General features: G+C 41.9%; 1 protein-coding gene across 9 annotated transcripts in view; it reads right to left on the minus strand.

Moving 5' to 3' along the window:
- The window catches only part of PTPRA (protein tyrosine phosphatase receptor type A), a 161,611-nt gene that overhangs the window by 99,927 nt on the left and 40,748 nt on the right, over positions 1-20,936 (minus strand). For 7 of the 9 annotated variants that reach the window (XM_030915912.1, XM_030915910.1, XM_030915906.1 and 4 more), the window contains exon 2: positions 15,705-15,792. The exons of the other annotated variants lie outside the window; for them this stretch is intronic. Coding sequence is in view for 4 of the 7 variants with exons in the window: in XM_030915911.1 (XP_030771771.1) it covers positions 15,705-15,731 (27 nt within the window). In the remaining 3 variants the exon portion in view is untranslated. The remainder of the gene's footprint in view (positions 1-15,704; positions 15,793-20,936) is intronic. 9 annotated transcript variants of the gene reach the window in all.

Below are 20,936 nucleotides of genomic sequence, written 5' to 3' on the forward strand. Positions count from 1 at the left end.
TCAGCCCAGGAGTTTGAGACCAGCCTAGGCAACATGGAAAAACCCTGTCTCTACCAAAAAAACCCCAAACAAAACAAAAATTAGCCAGGCATGATGGCATGCATCTGTAATCCCAGCTACTCTGGAGGCTGAGGTGGAGGACTGATTGAGTCTAGGAGGTTGAGGCTGCAGTGAGCCATGATTGCACCACAGCACTCCAGCTTGGGCGACAAAAGTGAGACCCTGTCTCCAAAAAAAAAAGACCTAGGCTAGGCATGGTGGCTCATGTCTATAGTACCAACATTTTGGGAGGCCCGGGCAGGCATATTGCTTGAGCCCAGGAGTTTAAGACCAGCCTCGCAACACAGCGAGACCCTGTCTCTATTTAAAAAAAAAAAAAACCAACTATATGCTATCTATAAGAAACTTACTTCAAATACAGTTATGTGTCACACAGTAAGGACACATTCTGAGAAATGCACCATTATACAATAAGGTGACAAGGTAAATAAGTATAGCCATTATGGAAAACATGTATGGAGATTCCTCAAAAAATTAAAAATAAGGCTGGATGCAGTGGCTCATGGCTGTAATCTCAGCAGTTTGGGAGGCCAAGACAGGCAGACTGCTTGAAGCCAGGAGTTTGAGACCTGCCTGGTCAATATCATGAGACCCTGTCTCTACAAACAATATATATATATATTTTTTTTGAGATGGATTTTCACTCTTGTCGCCCAGGCTGGAGTGCAATGGCAAGATCTTGGCTCAATGCAACCTCTGCCTCCCGGGTTCAAGTGATTCTCCTGCCTCAGCTTCCCAAGTAGCTGGGATCGTAAGCATGTGCAGCCACGCCTGGCTAATTATTTTGTATTTTTAGTAGAGATGGGGTTTCACCACGGCGGTCAGGCTAGCATTGAACTCCTGCCTTCAGGTGATCCATCCGTCTCAGTCTCCCAAATTGCTAGGATTACAGGCATGAGCCACGACACCTGGCCTCTACAAACAATTTTAAAAAATTAGCTGAGTATAGTGGCACATGCCTGTAGTAGGGAAGCTGAGGTAAAGCACTTGAGCCTACAGGGAGCTATGATTGCACTACTGTGCTACAGCCTTGGTGATAGAGCGAGACCCTGTCTCTAAACAAACAAAATTAAAAAACAAAAAATTTTAAATAGAACTACTATATGATTCAGTAATTTCCCCTATTGGATATATATCTAAAGGATATAACTAACATGGGTATGTTGAAGAGATATCTGTACTACTATGTTCATTGCAGCATTATTCACAATAGCTAAGACATGAAATCAACCTGTTTTCATTCATTGATGGACGAATGGAGAAAGAAAATGTGGCATACATACACAATGGAACACTATTCAGCTTTAAAAAAAGAGTAAATTCTGTCGTTTGTGATAACATGGATAAACCTGGAGGACATTATGTTAAACGAAATAAGCTAGACACAGAAAGACAAGTATCACATGATCTCACTTACATGTGGAGTGTAAAAAGTTGAACTCATAGAAATAGAGAGTAAAATGGTGGTTATCAGAGGTTGGTGGGTAGGGGAATTGGGGAAATACTAGACAAAGGACACAAAATTCAGTTAGGAGGAATAAGTTCAAGAGATCTATTGCTCATCATGGTGACTACAGTTAATAACTATATTGTATGTATTTTAAAAAGGGATATTAATATGTCATTTTTATTGAACAAAGTAGCATTACAGAAAAGGTGATTTCAGAGGCTGGGCACAGTGGCTCATGACTATAATCCCAGCACTTTGGGAGGCCGAGGCAAGCGGATCACCTGAGGTCAGGAGTTTGAGATCAGCCTGACCAACATAACAAAACACCATCTCTACTAAAAATACAAAAATTAGCTGGGCGTGATGGTGGGTGCCTGAAATCCCAACAACTCAGGAGGCTGAGGCAGGAGAATTGCTTGAACCCGGGAAAGGAAGGTTGTAGTGAGCCGAGATCGTGCCACTGGGTTGCAGCCTGGGCAAAAAAGCGAGACTCCGACTCAAAAAAAAAAAAAAAAAAAGGTGATTTCAAAGCACGTAGCTCTTTCATTACAGCCTTAAGGGACGACATCTGATCAGTAAAAACAGGCTGCTGTGTTCCAGTTTTCTCTGATATTTGGCATTATCCTGAATACATATGCTCTGATTTGGAAAGAATCAGTCTGTAAAGATTTAATAGATTTGAGATTTGCATATTTAAAATGTATTTCTTGTGACTAAAATGAAATGAAACCCTTTAATTTTTTTTTTTTGAGATGGAGTCTCGCTTAGCTGCCCAGGCTGGTGTGCAATGGCGCGATCTCAGCTCGCTGCAACCACCGTCTCCTGGGTTCAAGTGATTCTCCCGTCTCAGTCTCCCGAGTAGCTAGGTTTACAGGCACCCACCATCATGACTGGCTCATTTTTGTATTTTAGTAGAGACGGGGTTTCACCATGTTGGCCAGGCTGGTCTTGAACTCCTAACCTGAGGTGATCCTCCCACCTCGGCCTCCCAAAGTGTTATGATTACAGGCATGAGCCACCGTGCCCAACCTATTTATTTATTTATTTATTTATTTATTTATGTATGTATGTATTTATTTATTTTGAGACAGGGTCTCACTCTGTCACCCATGCTGGAGTGCAGCGGAGCAATCTTGGCTCACTGCAGCCTCTGCCTCCTGGGATCAAGCAATCTTCCCACCTCAGCCTCCCCAGTAACTGGGACTATAGGCTGGAGTGTAGTGGTGTGATCTCAGCTCACTGCAACCTCTGCCTCCTGGGTTTAAGCGATTCTCCTGCTTCAACCTTCCAAGTAGCTGGGGCTACAGGTGCCTGCCACCATGCCCAGCTAATTTTTGTATTTTTAGTAGATGAGGGGTTTCAGCATGTTGGCCAGGTTGGTCTGAAACTCCTGACCTCAAGTAACCCACCCACCTCGGCCTCCCAAAGTGTTGGGATTATAGGCGTGAGCCACTGCATCCAGCCTCTATAACACTCTTGAAATGACAAAATTACAGTGATGGAGAATAGATCAGTGGTTGCCAAAGTTTAGGGTTGGGGAGAGGTCTAACTGTTTTAAAGGAATAGCATGAGGGATTTTTCCTTATGGTGATGGAACAGTTATATATCCTGATTGTGGTTATGGTTACACAAATTTACACATCTGATAAGACTTTATAGTAATATACACATACATACATATTTAAATGTAAAAACTGGTAAAAATCCAAACAAGGTCCATTATTAGCTAACAGCATTATACCAATATCAACTTCCTGGTTTTGAAAATGTATTATGGTTATATAAAAGGCTATAACAGACCGGGCACAGTGGCTCATGCCTGTAATCCCAGCACTTTGGGAGGCCAAGGCAGGCAGATCATGAGGTCAGGAGATTGAGACTATCCTGGCCAACATGGTGAAACCCCGTCTCTACTAAAAATACAAAAATTAGCCGGGCGTGGTGCTGGGTGCCTGTAATCCCAGCTACTTAGGAGGTTGAGGCAGGAGAATTGCTTGAATCCTGCAGGCAGAGGTTGCAGTGAGCCGAGATTATGTTACTGCACTGCGGCCTGGATGACAGAGAAAGACTTTGTCTCGGCCAGGCACGGTGGCTCAAGCCTGTAATCCCAGCACTTTGGGAGGCCGAGACGGGCGGATCACAAGGTCAGGAGATCGAGACCATCCTGGCTAACACGGTGAAACTCCCTCTCTACTAAAAAATACAAAAAGCTAGCCAGGTGAGGTGGCGGGCGCCTGTAGTCCCAGCTACTCGGGAGGCTGAGGCAGGAGAATGGCGTAAACCCAGGAGGCGGAGCTTGTAGTGAGCTGAGATCCGGCCACTGACTCCAGCCTGGGCGACAGAGCGAGACTCCATCTCAAAAAAAAAAAAAAAAAAAAAAAAAAAAGAGAAAGACTTCGTCTCGGGGGGTGGGAAAACAAAAAGTAAAAGGTTATAACTCAGCCAGGCACAGTGGCTCACACCTGTAATCCCAGCACTTTGGGAGGCCAAGGCAGGCAGATCATGAGGTCAGGAGATTGAGACTATCCTGGCCAACATGGTGAAACTCTGTCTCTACCAAAAATACAAAAATTAGCTGGGTGTGGTGGCACGTGCCTGTAATTCCAGCTACTCGGGAAGCTGAGACAGGAGAATCGTTTGAATCAGGGAGTCGGAGGTTGCAGTGTGCTGAGATTGCACCACTGCACTCCAGCCTGGTGACAGAGTGAGACTCCATCTCAAAAAAACAAAAAAACGTTATAACTGAAAGCCCTTGGGTGAAGTGTACATGGGAACCTGTACTACTGCAGCTTTTTGAGTCTTAAATTATTAAAAAATAAAATGATTTTTTAAAAAGTTCACATATACAAATAGGTGAGTGTAGTCTAGGCATTATTTAAAACAAATGAGCAAGTATTTGCACTATGAGATTATATTAATACAATATTATGTGGCAATGGTACAGTCACAGATTTATAAACAAGGAAGTCTGTATACATAAGTATTGGGAATATGATTAAAAAAATACCCGGTGGCTCATGCCTTGTAATCCTAGTACTCTGGGAGGCCAAGGTGGGCAGGTCGCTTGAGCCCAGGAGTTCGAGACCAGGCTCAGCAACATGGTGAAATATCATCTCTACAAAAAAATGCAAAAATTAGTTGGGTGTAGTGGCACGTCTGTAGTCCCAGCTACTTGAGAGGCTGAGGTGGGACAATCACCTGAGCCTATGGAGGTAGAGGCTGCAGTGAACCATGACTGTGCCACTGCACTCCAGCCTGGACAAAATCATTTATGAATCTGTAGAAAATTTTAATAGATTATTTAGTAAACAGTACTAGAAACTGCTGAACTATTCAGCAAAAAGTAAATTAGCTCTCTATTTCATGCAATATTCCAAAAGTGAATTCCAAATGATTTAAAGTTTTACGTATATAAATAACAATAAATAATACAATAGAATGTAAATAAGTACCAATAAACTATAAAACAATTTGAAGAAAACGTGAAAATATTTGTTTGTTCTCAGGGTGAGGCAGCCTTCCTAAATATTAAAAAGAAATATTTAATAGTTTCTAATACATAAGACATTTAAACTCTTGTGTGTCAACAAAACATCATAAACCAAAAATAAAATAAGAAACCTGAAAGAAAATGTTTAAATTAAAAAAACTAGAAAAGGCCGGCCGTGGTGGCTGTGTCTGTAATCCCAGCACTTTGGGAGGCTGAGGTAGGCGAATCACTTGAGGTCAGGAGTTTTGAGACCACCCTAGCCAACAGGGTGAAACCCCATCTCTACTAAAATTACAAATATTAGCTGGGCATGGTGGCGTGCGCCTGTAATCCCAGCTACTTGGGAGGCTGAGACACAAGAATCACTGGACCCCAGGAGGCAGAGGTTGCAGTGAGCAGAGATGGCGCCACTGCATTCCAGCCTGGGTGACAGAGTGATGCTGTGTCTTGAAAAAACAAACAAACAAAACCAACCAATCAACCAACCAATCAACAAAAAACCCCGAAAAAAGGAACTAGAAAAAACATTTGCAAAATGTTACAGGCAAAAGGTTAAATAACCTTATTAAATAAGGTATTTACAAATTAGTAAGTATAAACACAGCCATGGAAGGATGGATAAAAGCTATGAATAGGCAATTCATAAAAAGTAAAATAATAATGATAAACAAATGAAAAACTTCATCTTTGCTAACAAGGAAAAGCAAATTAAAGCAATGTGGTACTTTTCTTACCTCTCAAATAGGCATATATTTATAAAAGCGACAAAATTTAAATGTTCATAAGCTACAGGGAAAAGAACCTCAAAGTGTACTGCTATAATTGTGATCTCTCTGACATTTATCTAGTCTACTGATTTGGGACTTAGTCTATAATGCCATGTGCCATTTGCTAAACTTGCTTTTTACAAATATGATCTATCTCCCCAATAAAACCAGAAACCTCAGGATAGTAGTTTTCACTTTTTTGTTTTTCCAACATTAAAATAAAAACCAACATGTAGTAGGCATCCAATATTGTTTTTAATGATGTTAGTGAAAATTGTAAAACCTCTGAATCAGAGAAGAGTGAATAAAGGTACACCCCCAGCCTACAACTCCCTAATCTACAGAAAGTGCCATCCTGATTCCTGGATTATCCTTACCATCTGGTTCCACCATTCCTATCTCAGGCTGCCAACTACTGCTTAGGAGTATCACACTCCTCAGTGCTGTGCAGAAAACATCCTTCCTTTGTCAGTTTCCTGTGTCAGTTCCTAGCACAGTAGCCCAAACTCCCTCTGAGCAGATGGCTGACAAGAGGACATGACCTCTCCTCTATAGAGCCTCTATTCTCTCTTTTTAGACTAGAGGAAGAGATTCCCTCATCCTTTTTAAGGCTACTGCCCATGTTCTTGATCCCATTTGAGATCTTTCCCCTAAAATTATGTATTTCCTTCTGGTACTTTCCATTTTTCCATCTCTAGCCATCATATCCCTTTGTTTACAAACAGACACGGATGTTCTAAACAGATTTTTAGAGCTTTAACTCTATGAGCTTCTCTTTTCCTCATTACTACTAAACCTGTTAAGATGTACTTGGCTTTCACTTCCTTACTTTCCACCTCTCCTTTATGACTTCATTATGATCTTAATTCCTTCATTCTCCCTTAACAACCTCATTGTGTTCTTAATTCCTTCGTTCTCAAATCTACAAATAACCTCCTGATTAAATCTAATTCCTGCCCTCAGTTTTCATTCTCCTTGACTTGCATTTGACATGTTACGGTTAACTTATTTCTCAAAAGCTTCTCTTGTTTCCTGGTTCTCTTGACACAATGACGACTCAATTTTAGCTTTTCTTCTTCTACCATTCACATATCAAAATTTTATTTGGGTCCTTTTAAGGACCAGGCATTGGATTAAATGTTAGGGGATGCAAGGAAGAAAAAGACAAAGTTCTTATTCTCAAGTTGATGTGTTCATTTTCCAGGTCGGTCAGTCAGTCAGTCATTCAACAAACTTCCATTGAAAAGCCAGGCACTGTGCTAGATGATGGCCTTTAAAAAGTTATGGCCATTAGCCGCACATGGTGGTGCATGCCTGTAGTCCCAGCAACTCAGGAGGCCTGAGGTAGGAGGTTCATTTGAGGCTGCAGTGAGCGATGATTATGCCTTGGCACTCCTGCCTGGGTAACAGAGTGAGACCCAGTCTCTACACACACACACACACACACACACACACACACACACACACACACACACAAGCCAAGACCCATCCCTGCCTTCACTGAGTTCATGGCAAAGGAATTAAGTAAGCAATGTCGTATTAGTTCCAGGTGTCATGACAGAGCAGTCAAATGCATTTGTTTCAGGGGCTAGGGAAAAGTGTCTACAGTATTGGCTTCCTGATCCTCTGTTCTCTCCATATCCTTTCTCCTACACAAAGGCTCATCCATACTCAGGATGGGTTTTGATTATCACCTCCATTATCTCACTTCTGAACATACTTCACCATTTTCCAAGTACCTGCTGACTGTCTATCACCTTACACTGTAAACCAAATTAATTACCTTCCCTTTAAACCTAATTTATTCTCTAAACATCCTTATTTCTGTTAAGGATTCCACCACTGTCTCAGACTCTCCAGCGCCAGTTTACATACTACTTTTCCGAAATGTCTCTTTTCCCAGGTTCTCTCTGATCTTTTTACTTGCATAACCACCAATCCATTTCATGCCTCTATCACCTCACACCCAGTGTTATATCCAAGCTAGGCTAAATCATCTGACTCACAGGGAAAGAGAGGGAGCTTTTAAAAAACAGTCTTGGGTCTCCAGTCTGAAGATTTGGGTTTGGGATATCTTGAGTGGGAGCCCCAGAATCCTGGTTTTCCATAACACTGATCCAGTCTAGGCCTTCTACTGACTCCCAGTGCAGCTAACATCTCTCCAACCCCATTCCCCAGCAGTCTTCCTAAAGTGTTAGATTCATCCTGCTCAAAGTGTTCAATGGTTTCCCACTGAATAAACAATAGATTTGAAAATATCTGGATACATAGGAAATGCTTCATAGTTTGGCCCCTGTTATGGGTTGAACTATGTCTCCCCCAAAAAGATATGAAGTCCTAACCTCCAGTACCACAGGATGTGACCTTATTTGGAAATAGGGTCGTTGAAGATGTAATTAGTTAAATAAAGATGAGGTCATTCTGGAATACTGTGGGCCCCTAATCCAATATGACCGGTGTCCTTATAAGAAGACAATCATGTGAAAACAGACACGGAAAATGCCATTTGAAGACAGAGGATTTGAGTGATCATTTACAATCCAAATAACACATAGGGCTCTTGGAAGCTAAGGAGAGATGCATGGAACAGATTCACCCCCACAAGAAGGAACCAACACTGCCAACACCTTGACTTTGGGCCTCCAGAACTGTCAGACAATGTATTTCTGCTGTCTTTAGCCACCAGGTTTATGGTACTTTGTTAGGGCAGCACCAGGAAACCAATACGGGTCCCCAAACTACATTTGCAACCTCACCTTTCACTGTTGAACTCACTCTCTGTTAAAGTCAAACTGGTGTAAAATTCTTACACTATTGAGCTTTTCTTTCATAAGCACTCTACTTCTGGAAGCCTTTTTTCACCTACCACAAAATCATACCATATGTTAGTGGCCAGCTCGTATTTTACTTTGTCTCGATGCTTCCCATCCATCCTGCTCTTCTCAATAATGGCACTACATGCACAATACAACTAAATGCACAATAATTTACCAAATGCTGCAACGCACCAAGCCTTCTTAAATGTCTATATTCACTTGCTAGGGCTGCCATAAAAGTATTACAGACTCGGTGGGTTCAACAACAGAAATTTATTTTCTCACAGCTCTACAGGCCAGAAGTCCAAGATGAAAGTGTCAGCAAGTCTGGTTTCCTATGAGATCTCTCTCCTTGGCTTGCAGATGGCCACCATCTTACTATATCCTCACCTGGTCGTTCCTCTGTGTATTTGTTTTTGATGTCTGTGTGTACAAATTTCCTTTTCTTATAAGAACATCAGTCACATCAAATTAGAGCCCACCCTAAAGACCTCTTTTAATCAACTACTTAAATTCTTTTTCCTTTCTTTGAGACAGGGTCTTGTTCTGTTACTCAGGCTAGAGGGCAGTGGTGCAAACATGGCTTACCACAGCCTCGAGCTCCTGGGCTCAAGCAATCCTCCCACTTCAGGCTCTGGAATAGCTGGAACCACAGGCATGTACTACCACGCCTGGGTAATTTGTACATTTTTTGTAGAGATGGTATCTCCCCATGTTTCCCAGGCTGGTCTCGAACTCCTGAGCTCAAGCAATCATCCTGCCTCGGCCACCCAGTGCTAAGATTACAAACATGAGCTACCATGCCCGGTCTTTAAAGACCATCTCCAAGAACAGCTTTATGGTCATTTTCTAAAATATCAGTATATAAAATCCTACCACACTCTCATTAATGACCACACAGTGTTCAAAAGAAGGGACTGGATATATATAAAGCAAATAAAAAGGAATGTGTGAACACATGACGGGGGCTAAATAAAACTGAAGAAATACGAAGAACAAGAGTATTACAGGGCCAATGCTGTGGTCAACTATTAATGTTCATATAGGAAAAGAAAGTGGGGAGAAGACTAGTTTAAGAAATAGTAAAAGAAAAAACAGCAGGCCAGGTGTGGTGGCTCATACCTATAATTCCAGCACTTTGGAAGGCTGAGTGATACAGGTGGACCACTTGAGCCTACTAGCAGTTCAATACCAACCTGGCAACATGGCGAAACCCCGTCTCTACTAAAAAATACAAAAATTAGCCAAGCATGGTGGCATACTCCTGTAGTCCCCAGAGGAAGGAGGATCACTTGAGCTCAGGAGTTTGAGACCAGCCAGGGCAACATAGTGAGACCCAGTCACTACTAAAAATTTTAAAAATTAGCTGGGTGTAGTAGCGCATGCCTATAGTTTCAGCTACTTGGAAAGCTGAGGAGGGAGGATTGCTTGAGCCTGGGAGCTCGAGGCTGTGGTGAGTTGTGGTGGCACCACTCAACTCCAGTCTGGACCACAGGGTGAGACCCTGTCCCCCCCCCAAAAAAAAAAAAGAAAAGAAAAGAAAAAGAAAAAGAAAAAAAGATTAGGAGATAAAGTTATGACAACCTCAAGGAAAACAACCAAAAGCAAAGAGTTTTTAAAAAGGACAGAATAGATAAAAACATTACATGAACGACCCAGGAAGTTCAGTATCAGAAAGCTGCTGACAGAAAGAACCAAAAAATGGAGAGCTATGAGTCTGCAGATCTAATAAGGGGCCCACTAAGTACACCTCTATGGAATTCCAGACTATATAGAACATAAAAGCTTCCAGAAAAGAAGAAAAATTAATTTCCTATATGAAACTTCCTATTTCTCATGAACAAAAAGGGATGTCAGAAGCCATGAAGCAATGACTTCAAAATTTTGGGAAAAATAATAGGCAACCTAGAATTTTATAGTCAACCAAACCATCATTCGAACATGAGGGTCTTAAAAACAAGACACCAGAGGCTAGACACGGTGGCTCACGCCTGTAATCCCAGCACTTTGGGAGGCCGAGGTGGGCTGATCACAAGGTCAGGAGACCGAGACCAGCCTGGCTGAACACAGTGAAACTCCATCTCTACTAAAAACACAAAAAATCAGCCGGGCATGGTGACGGGTGCCTATAGTCCCAGCTGCTCAGGAGGCTGAGGCAGGAGAATGGCGTGAACCCAGGAGGCAAAGCTTGCAGTGAGCCGAGATCGAGCCACTGCACTCCAGCCTGGGGAACAGAGCAAGACTCCATCTCCAAAACAAACAAACAAACAAACAAACAAACAAACAAAAAAACAGATACCAGAAAGAGTCAAAATTTATCTGCCATGTACTTCTTCTCTCAGTAAGTGACTTGCGAATGAACTCTAGTAAGATAGATAGATATACTGATAGACTGATTGATTGACTGAGATGGAGTCTCACTCTGTTGCCTAAGCTGAAGTGCAATGGTGTGATCTCGGCTCTGCAACCTCCACCACCTGGGTTCAAGAAAGTCCCCTGCCTCAGTCTCCCAACTAGCTGGGATTACAGGCACCCACCACTACGCCTGGCTAATTTTTGTATTTTTAGTAGAGACAGGGTTTTACTGTTCTGGCCAGGCTGATCTCAAACTCCGGGCCTCAAGTGATCCACCCACCTCAGCCTCCCAAAGTGCTGGGTTTACAGGCATGAGCCATCGTGCCCCCTAGCCTCTAGTAAGATTTAAAAAACAAATAAAAAGAAAGATTGATATCCAAGATCAGTGGACCCAACCTCCCCGCATCCCCCTCAAAGAAAAACCAGTAAGGAAAATACCAGTATGACTGTGTGGATAGCCTAAAAAACAGTTAGTGTAAACTGGTCTTGGAGTGGAGTGGATGACTAGCCTAAATTTGGGCCACAGTGTATGGTCTAAACTAGCCTTGACAGGCTAGAGTGTATGACTGAGATCTTGGGGAAAAGTGAAACTATAATAACAGGCAAATAGACAAGAAAATTAGAAACTCCAGGGACAAAATTTTATGAGAAAGTTACAGTTCAAATATAAAATATAAAGACATGATTGGAAGCAACTGATAGTTTCAGAAACAGAATTCACTTTTTCTTCATTTTCTCGTTTGAATAGCCCAGGGTCTATGACATTGAACCTATAGAGAAAGAAATAAAAACCCAGAAAATGCTGCTTGGCCTGACAGTGAACAATATTTACTTCGCTATAATAATGCAAATACTAAGAGGGCGTGGTGGCTCACGACTGCAATCCCAGCACTTTGGGAGGCCGAGGCAGGTGGATCACCAGGTCAGCAGATCGAGACCATCCTGGCCAACATGGTGAAATCCTGTCTCTACTAAAAACACAAAAATTAGCCAGGCATGGCAGATGCCTGTAATCCCAGCACTTTGGGAGGCCAAGGCGGGTGGATCACTTGAGGCCAGAAGTTCGAGACCAGCTTGGCTAACAAGGTGAAACCCTGTCTCTACTAAAAATACAAAAATTAGCCAGGCATGGTGGCAGATGCCTGTAATCCCAGCTACTTGGGAGGCTGAGGCAGGAAAATCACTTGAGCCTGGGAGGCAGAGGTTGCAGTGAGCCAAGATCACGCCACTGTGCTCTAGCCTGAGTGACAGAGCAAGACTCTGTCTCAAAAAAATAAAAATTAAAAAAAAAAAAAAAAAAGAAAAGGAAAAAGAAAAGGAAGAAAGAAGGAAAGAGTGCTGAAAATTAACCTAAAAAAGGAGGTTCAAGAGTACTTCCGAAAGTTAGAAATACAATCACTTTATGAGTTTAATTGGTTTTTTTGTTTTGTTTTTTTTGAGACAGAGACTTGCTATGTCACCCAGGTTGAACTGTGTCCCCCAAAAGATGTTAAAATCATAACCCCCTACTCAGTTCCTGTGAATGTGAACTTATTTAGAAAGAGGATCTTTGCAGATGATCAAGTTGAGATGAGCTCATTAGGATGGTCCCTAGTCCAATGACTGGCGCACTTATTTTGAAAAAGGAAATTTGGACACAAGAGACAGATATGCACAGAGGGAAAACAATCTGAAGATACAGAGAGAATGCCATCTACAAGGTAAGGGATGCCTGAGGCTGCCAGAAGCTAGAAGAAAATCACAGAACAGATTCTCCCTCACAGCCCTCAGGACTTCCCTAGCCTCCAAAACTCTGAGACAATAAATTTCTATTGTTTAAGCCACCCAGTTTGTGGAGTTTTGTTATAGAAGTCTGAGGAAACTAATAAACAGCAGCAGAACAGGAAATAATACAAATATTAAATAGGGGGACAGTGTAAGGTAAATTCCCATTTTTCACACTGGAGAGGCAAAAAATTATGTTGTCTTTTTTATTAATAAAAGAATTAAGAAGAAATAGCATATACATATAATTTAGAATTATGGAGGTCACCAAAAAGCAGAATGTAAAGAAACTGAAGCCCTTGTGCATTGCTGGTGGGAATATAAAATGATGTAGTACTGTGAGAAATAGCATCGCGATTCCTCAAAAAATTAAACATGGAGCTACCATATGATCCAGTAACTTTACTTCTAAGAATATACTCAAAAGAACTAAAAGCAGGGACTGGAACAGATGTTTGAACATCCATGTGTTTTGTTTTGTTTTTCAATGGAGACAGTCTCACTCTGTCACCCAGGCTGGAGGGCAGTGGCACCATCTGGGCTCACTGCAACCTCCACTTCCTAGGTTCAAGCGATTCTCCTGCCTCAGCCTCCCAGGTAGCTGGGAAATACAGGAAAGCGCCACCATACCTGGCTAATTTTTGGTAGAGACGGGATTTCGCCATGTTGTCCAAGCTGGTCTTGAACTCCTGACCTCAGGTGATCCGCCTGCCTCGGCCTCCCACAGTGCTGGGATTACAGGCGTGAGCCACCGCACCCAGCCTACACCCATGTTCATAGATAGCACCATTAGTCACAACAGCCAAAAGGTGGAAGCAGCCCAAGTATCCATCAATGAATGAATGGATACACATAATGTGGTATAAACATACAACAGAATATTATTCAACCATAAAATGGAAATTCTAATACATGCTACAACATGGATGACTTGAAAACAAGGTCATCCTATGTGAAATAAACAGGATACCTTTGTGAAATAAATCAGACGCCAAATGACAAATATGATTCCACTTACACGAGGTAACTATTATAGTCAAATTCATAGAGACAGAAGGTAGAATGGTTGCCAGCAGCTAGGGGAAGAGGAAATGGGGAGTTAGTGTTTAATGGATATGGAGTTTCAGTTGCAGGAGATGAAAAAGTTCTAGAGATGGATGGTGGTGATGGCTGCACAACAGGAATGTACTTAATGCCAATGAATTGTATACTTCAAAAGTAGTTAAAATGATAAATTTAATGTTATATATATTTTACCACGAGAAAAGTATGTATATGAACACATTAAGATGTAAAACCTTTTCAGGCCAGGCGCGGTGGCTCACGCCTATAATCCCAGCACTTTGGGAGGCAGAGGCAGGCGGATCATGAGGTCAGGCAATTGAGACCACCCCGGCCAACATGGTGAAACCCCGTCTCTACTAAAAATACAAAAATTAGCTGGGCGTGGTAGCATACGCCTGTAATCCCAGCTACTCGGGAAGCTGAGGCAAGAGAATCACTTGAACTCAGGAAGCGGAGGTTGCAGTGAGCCGAGATCACGCCACTGCACTCCAGCCTGGTGACATAGCAAGACTCCGTCTCAAAAAACAAAACAAAACAAAACAAAACAAAACACCTTTTCAGTGCTGCAGAGGCTCTCTCATACCTCTTTCCAGTCACAACCTCCCACCTCCTGTCAGAGGAAGGGATCTGACCTTTATCATTGTAGTTTAGTTTTTCTCCAGAATTCTGCCATATCTACTTTTTCTTGTCCATCTGGTTTCTTTCACCCAACCTTTTATCTACGAGATTCACCCATGTTGTTGTGTGTACTGGTAGTTTCTTTCTATTACTGAATAAAATTCCATTTTATCAATAGTGTATATCAATCTTTTTTTTTTGAGACACAGTCTCGCCCTGTTGCCCAGACTGGATGGAGTGCAGGGGCGTGATCTCACCTCACTGCAACGTCTGCCTCCTAGGTTCAAGCCATTCTCCTGTCTCAGCCTCCTGAGTAGCTGGGATTACAGGCGTGCACCATCACACTCAGCTAATTTTTGTAATTTTGGTAGAGATGGGGTTTCACCATGTTGGCCAGGCTGGTCTTGAACTCCTGACCTCAACTGATCTGCCCACCTTATCCTCCCAAAGTGCTTAGATTACAGGTGTAAGCCACCACGCCCAGCCATATATCACAATTTATTTAACTATTCTCCTGTTTTTGGACACCTGATTAGGTTCCATTTTTTCTGGCTACAATACATAGAGCTGCAGTGAATATCTGTATGTGTACTTTTGTGTAGACATATATTTTTCATTTCTCAAAGGTGAACACCTAGAATTGAAATTCCTGGGTTATTAGATAGGTGCATGTTTCACAGATATTGCCAAACAGTTTTCTAAAACTGTAGAGTTGGTTTACATTCCCATTTAAAAACCTTGGAGATCATCTGTGCTCTACTCAAGATGCTTTAATTCAACAAAGGCAGGCTGGCAGGGCATTGACTTTGGTTTTTTTTTTTTTTTTTGAGACAGAGTTTCATTCTTTGGTGCCCAGAATGGAATGCAGTGTGCGATCTCAGTTCACTGCAACCTTTGTCTCCTGGGTTCAAGGAATCCTCCTGCCTCAGCCTCCCGAGTAGCTGGGATTACAGGCACACGACACCACACTTGGCTATTCTTGTATTTTTGGAAGAGATGGGGTTTCACCATGTCGGCCAGGCTGGTCTTGAACTCCTGACCTCAAGTGATCTGCCCACCTCGGCCTCCCAAAGTGCTGGGATTACAGGCGTGAGCCACATTGCCCAGCCTTTTTTAAAAAAAAAGCTCTTTAAGTGATTCTGATTCACAATCAGGTTAAGAAGTATCTTAAAGGATAATTACAATGTTTGTATCATAATAAAATAAGCTACTCTTACAGCTTAGAAACAAAATGAAGCAGGAAACAATATGATGTTAGCTTTATTTAAGGATACTACTTGACTGGCAAAAGCCTACTCACAGTTCTGGTTTTCTCTTACCTTAGTTATTTGAACTGCATCATCCATTACCACTCACTGGAATTCCATAAATATCTTTTTTTTTTTTTTTTTTTTTGGGTTGTGTCACCTGCAACCAAAGGAAAAATACCTTTAGAAATATACAACATCCCTGAGCAGATTGTTTTAGCTTAGGAATGCAAGACCAGCCTAGGCAACATGCAAAATCCCATCTCCACAAAAAGCAGACAGGCAGGGTGGCACATGCCTATAATCCCAGCTACTTGGGAGGCTGAGGTGGGAGGATTGCTTGAGCCCAAGAGGTGGAGTTTGCAGTGAGCTGAGATTGTGCCACTGCACTCCAGCCTGGAAACACAGTGAGACCCAGTCTCAAAAGAAAATAGCCAGGCACGGTGGCTCATGCCTGTAATCCCAGCACTTTGGGAAGCCAAGGTGGGTGAATCACTTGACGTCAGGAATTTGAGACCAGCCTGGCCAACGTGCTAAAACCCTGTATCTACTAAAAATACAAAAATTAGCCAGGCATAGTGGCATGCATCTGTAATCTAAGCTGTTCGGGAGGCTGAGGCAGGAGAATCGTTTGAACCCGGGAGGTGGTGGCTGCAGTGAGCCCAGATCGCGCCACTGCACTCCAGTTCAGGCGATAAAGTGAGACTCCATCTCAAAAAGAAAAATAAGGCCAGGTGCAGTGACTCACGCCTGCAATCCCAGCACTCTGGAGGCAGAGGCAGGCGGATCACCTGAGAAGTCAGGAGTTCGAGACCAGCCTGGCCAACATGGTGAAACCCCGTCTCTATTGAAAATACAAAAATTAGCCAGGCACGGTGGTGGGTGCCTGTAATCCCAGTTACTTGGGAGGCTGAGGCAGGAGAATCGCTTGAACCCAGGAGGGGGAGGTTGCAGTGAGCTGAGATTGTGCCAGTATACTCCAGCCTGGGCAACAGAGTGAGACTCCATCTCAATGAATCAATCAATCAATAAAACAGTCCTATTTAAACACTACGGATTGTTTTGGAGAGTGGAGTATATTCTAAAAAGATGTTTCACAGAGATCCTTAAAATTCCAGGAGTCACAGAACAAAGCTCCATCTTAAATAGTTCAGATTTCTGAATAGCTCATAGGTCTTTCAAGTAAGGGTAGTATGGAACACTCCTCTCTGTCCCACAACTTGGACTATGCCACCACAGGGTTGTTTATACACCATTAGGCCCTTCCTAGGGAACATATGGCAGTGTCTAAAGATACTTTTGACTGTCACAATTAATAGCAGGGAGGCTGTGCTACTGGCATCTAGGGGACAGAGCCCTAGGATGCTGCTAAGCATCTTACAAATCACAGGGCAGCCCCCTATAACAATGTATCTGGTCCTATATGTCAACCATGCCAAGGCTGAAAACCTCTACATTGATCAAAGACCTACCTTTAGTCAATGACTGTGTGAAGTGGTAGTACAAGAGCCTAGTCATTTCTACCCCTTGTGGTATTCCTCTATCAGACAACCTGGGTAGGCAGAGACTTTTGTCAGGTGTGCACTGCAGTCTGATGGCTCTCCATACCCAAACATGTTCCCTTCCCCTTTTCTTCACAGGCATTACTCCTCTAATAAGCCCTTTGCCCTCCAATCCCATCTGTGTCTGCTTCCTGTAGAATCCAGCTGGCACATAAATTAACATTCACATTCACAATGAATGGAGTGTACATTCACACTGATGGAGAAACAAGAACCACTGGGGAGGAGGGGGGAAGTCCCAATAAATAAGCCAAAATGTTAAAAATTCTAGACTTCTGTACTATCCAAGTATTCCATAACAGCCATCTATTATTTATACATAATAAAGAAAATATTAAAGTAAGACTTTATACTAGATTTTGCTCCTGAAGACATGTTCTAATGGCAGGCTAAATTGCTATACTTTGTATATACAGTGTACCCAAATTCAAGGAAGGGTCAACAACTGCTGGTGTTCTTCAAAAAAAAAAAAAAAAAAAAGCATATTCCCAGGTACTAAGGAAATAAAAGATCAGACAATGGGCTTCACAGACATTTCATAAGCTCAGCTTCCTCATTTGTTAAATCAAAGTTATACTATTAATAGTTTAAAAACTTTTAGAGGAGACTACAGAGCCCATTCAGTTTGCCCTCCTGCTTTCAGAGATGAGACCAATGTCCCAGACAGAATGACAATAACTGGGCAAGCAAAGCACAGTTGTTGGCTTTGCTTCTTAATGTCTGGGTCCATTTTTCTTTCCAGGTACAATGTAATGCACCTAAATGAAGAAAGCACATTAAGCAAACAGTTCCAAAAAGGTTACAATATTAAGATTATTCCAAGAACTATTCAAAATCTAGCCCTTCACTCCATCATGAAAACTGAATGATGGCATCTGATACTGCCATTACAGGTTTTCTTTCTGAGTACTCAACTCCCTCAGCACATAAATAGGCTCAAGGCTTTAACATCTTTAAAAAACCCCTCTAGAACAAACTACATTCCCAATGCCTCCCCATCCCAGCCATTATTTTCCCCCGCTTTCCTCCTTGTCAATATTCTCAATAGTTCATACTCTCCCACCTCAAACCAGGGGCCTTTGACATAACACCCTCACCTGGCCTCTATAGAAACTGCTCTTGATTCATCAGTCAACGATGATCTCAAATTACAGGATCTGACCACCCTAAAATTCCCATCATCACTCCCTCAGAATTTCTTTTCCTCAGCAGAAGTACCTAGAACTATCCCTTAAATGTTGGTGTTCCCGGTGTTCCATCTTCCAATCTTCTCACTCTGTACCAGTGGCTGCACATCAGAATTGCTGGGGGAGCTTTCAAAAAATCCTGGTGCCCAAGTACAGCTCAGGTGCATCATAATCTTGGGAAAGAGGGGGTTGGGGCTGAGTTCCTGGAAATGTCTGTCTGGATGTTTGGTTTTAAGCACTCCAGGTGATTCCAATGTGCAGGCAGTGCTAAAAAGCACTCCTCCATCCAGTCTTCTTGAACTCCTCCTTTCTTCCCACATCCATTTCCAGCCTCAGGCTCTTTCCAAACTCCAAACCTATAAATTCCCTTGCCTTCTAAACCTGCATATTCACAAGCACCTCTGATTCAAATAATCAACACTCACAGAAATGTTATCTTCTCCCATATCTCTTCTTCCTTAATTGCTTATTTCAATGGATAAAAATTACCACCTACTCATTGAGTTAGCAAACTTTTTCTGTAAAAAGCCACACAGTAAATGTTTGGCTCTGTAGGCCAAACAGCCTTTGTCACAATTACTCATCTCTGCTGTTGTGGCAAAAAAGCAGTCATAGATACGTAGTTTCAGCATAGCTATATTCTAATAAAACTTTATGAACATTTAAATGTTAATTTTATATAATTTCCATGTTACAAAATAGTATTCTTCTTTTGGGTTTTTTTTTTTTTTTGAGACAGAGTCTCACTCTGTAGCCCAGGCTGGAGTGCAGTGGCACAATCTCGGCTCACTGCAAGCTCTGCCTCCCAGGTTCACGCCATTATCCTGCCTCAGCCTCCCGAGGAGCTGGGACTACAGGCACCCATCACCATGCCCGGCTAATTTTTTGTATTTTTTAGTAGAGATGGGGTTTCACCGTGTTAGCCAAGATGATCTCGATCTGACCTCATGAACCACCCGTCTCGGCCTCCCAAAGTGCTGGGATTACAGGTGTGTGCCACCGTGCCCAGCTCTTTTTTTGATTTTTTTTCCAACCACTCAAAGATGTAAGAAACATTCGTAGTTGGTGGGCTATACAAAAACTGGCATTGGGTTGTAGTTTGCCAACCCAGATCTACCCCCTTGCCAAGCTAGAAATCCTAGTTGTCCCAATTACTTTCTTTTCCTTAGCCGTAGAGTCAATCCTTAACTCTGTTGCAAACTACTTTAACTGTTTATGGCCTCCCCCAACTAACAGTAAGATCCTTGAGGGTGAGTGGAGGTTGCAGTGAACTATGATTTTGCTATTGCACTCCAGCCTAGGTGGCAGGGCGAGATCCTGTCTCTAAAAGATAAAAATAAAAAGATCCTTGAGGGTAAGGACTGTGTCTTAGTAATATCCACACAGCCTAGCAGAGTGTCTAGAACACTGTAGGCAATCTTCCTTTAAGTCTTTCCCCTAGTTCAAAACACACAGAAATTCCACCACCATGAAAGGCCATTATATATCCTATTAATTTGAATCTTTCTTTATTCTAAGGCATCAGTTTCTTTTTAGTTTAACTTATTACTGAACTTGATAATAAAGTTTAAAGGGAGGAAAAAACTCAGCAAATTTTAAAATGCATTAAATAAAGGCTCAGGCAGACATGACCCATATTTCTTATTAAGCACAAGTAATAAAGATCATTGCTATTCAATTACTTAATAACTGCTTAATTTCTGTTTTCTGGGTACTTTTTCTGCTTGGAAATTTGAGACAATCAACTTAGTCAAATCTTGGAAGATGTCAGTACAATGGCTGATTACCAATTACAGATAATCAACACATCAAAAAGCAGCAGCTCAACAAGGATCAGAATAAAAATAGGTATTATATATTAAATATGTGTCAAGACACTGTATCGAACTGTACAATGTATATTATTCAAGGTTACCTTCAAAACAGCACAGGAAATAGACACTTCATTTTGAAGATACTACCAATGAAGAAACTATGGCACAGAGTAGTTATTAATAAATAACTTGTCTACAAACAACTGGTACATGGCAAGACTGAGACTCAAACCCAGGTGTATATGATTTCAAAATCTGCTCTTACCCACTAGCTAAACAAAGCCTATAATTCATGTATGTCAACAACCACATGAGGAAAAGAGCTTTATCCAAAAGGAACTGAATGAAAAGTTTTAAAGCCCTGTTTGAAATGTACCATAGCTGTCATATACTCCTATGGATGGTGCAATGTACACAGCCAGTGAGGCTTTCCAATCATGGTCTAACTAAATGAATAAAACAAACAGGAAGAGCCAATTTGTGGATATGGCAGACCCTCCTACCCCAAAGACGGGAAATAAAATCTTTTTCACAAATCAAACAGAGTCCACAAATCAAACAACAGTACCATCCCCAACTGTTAACAGAGCCATTCATAGCAAGTGCCATGCTTACTACGGCAACTACTGATCTTGCTACTCACCACGTTTCTACTTTTCTGCTTCCTCAGGAAGCAGACAGGAAAATCACTCTCCTGATCTATTTTGTAAAGAGGAGCTATCATTTAAAAATAGAGTTTTA

The sequence above is a fragment of the Rhinopithecus roxellana genome, chromosome 13, assembly GCF_007565055.1.
Source record: "Rhinopithecus roxellana isolate Shanxi Qingling chromosome 13, ASM756505v1, whole genome shotgun sequence".
NCBI lineage: Eukaryota > Metazoa > Chordata > Mammalia > Primates > Cercopithecidae > Rhinopithecus > Rhinopithecus roxellana.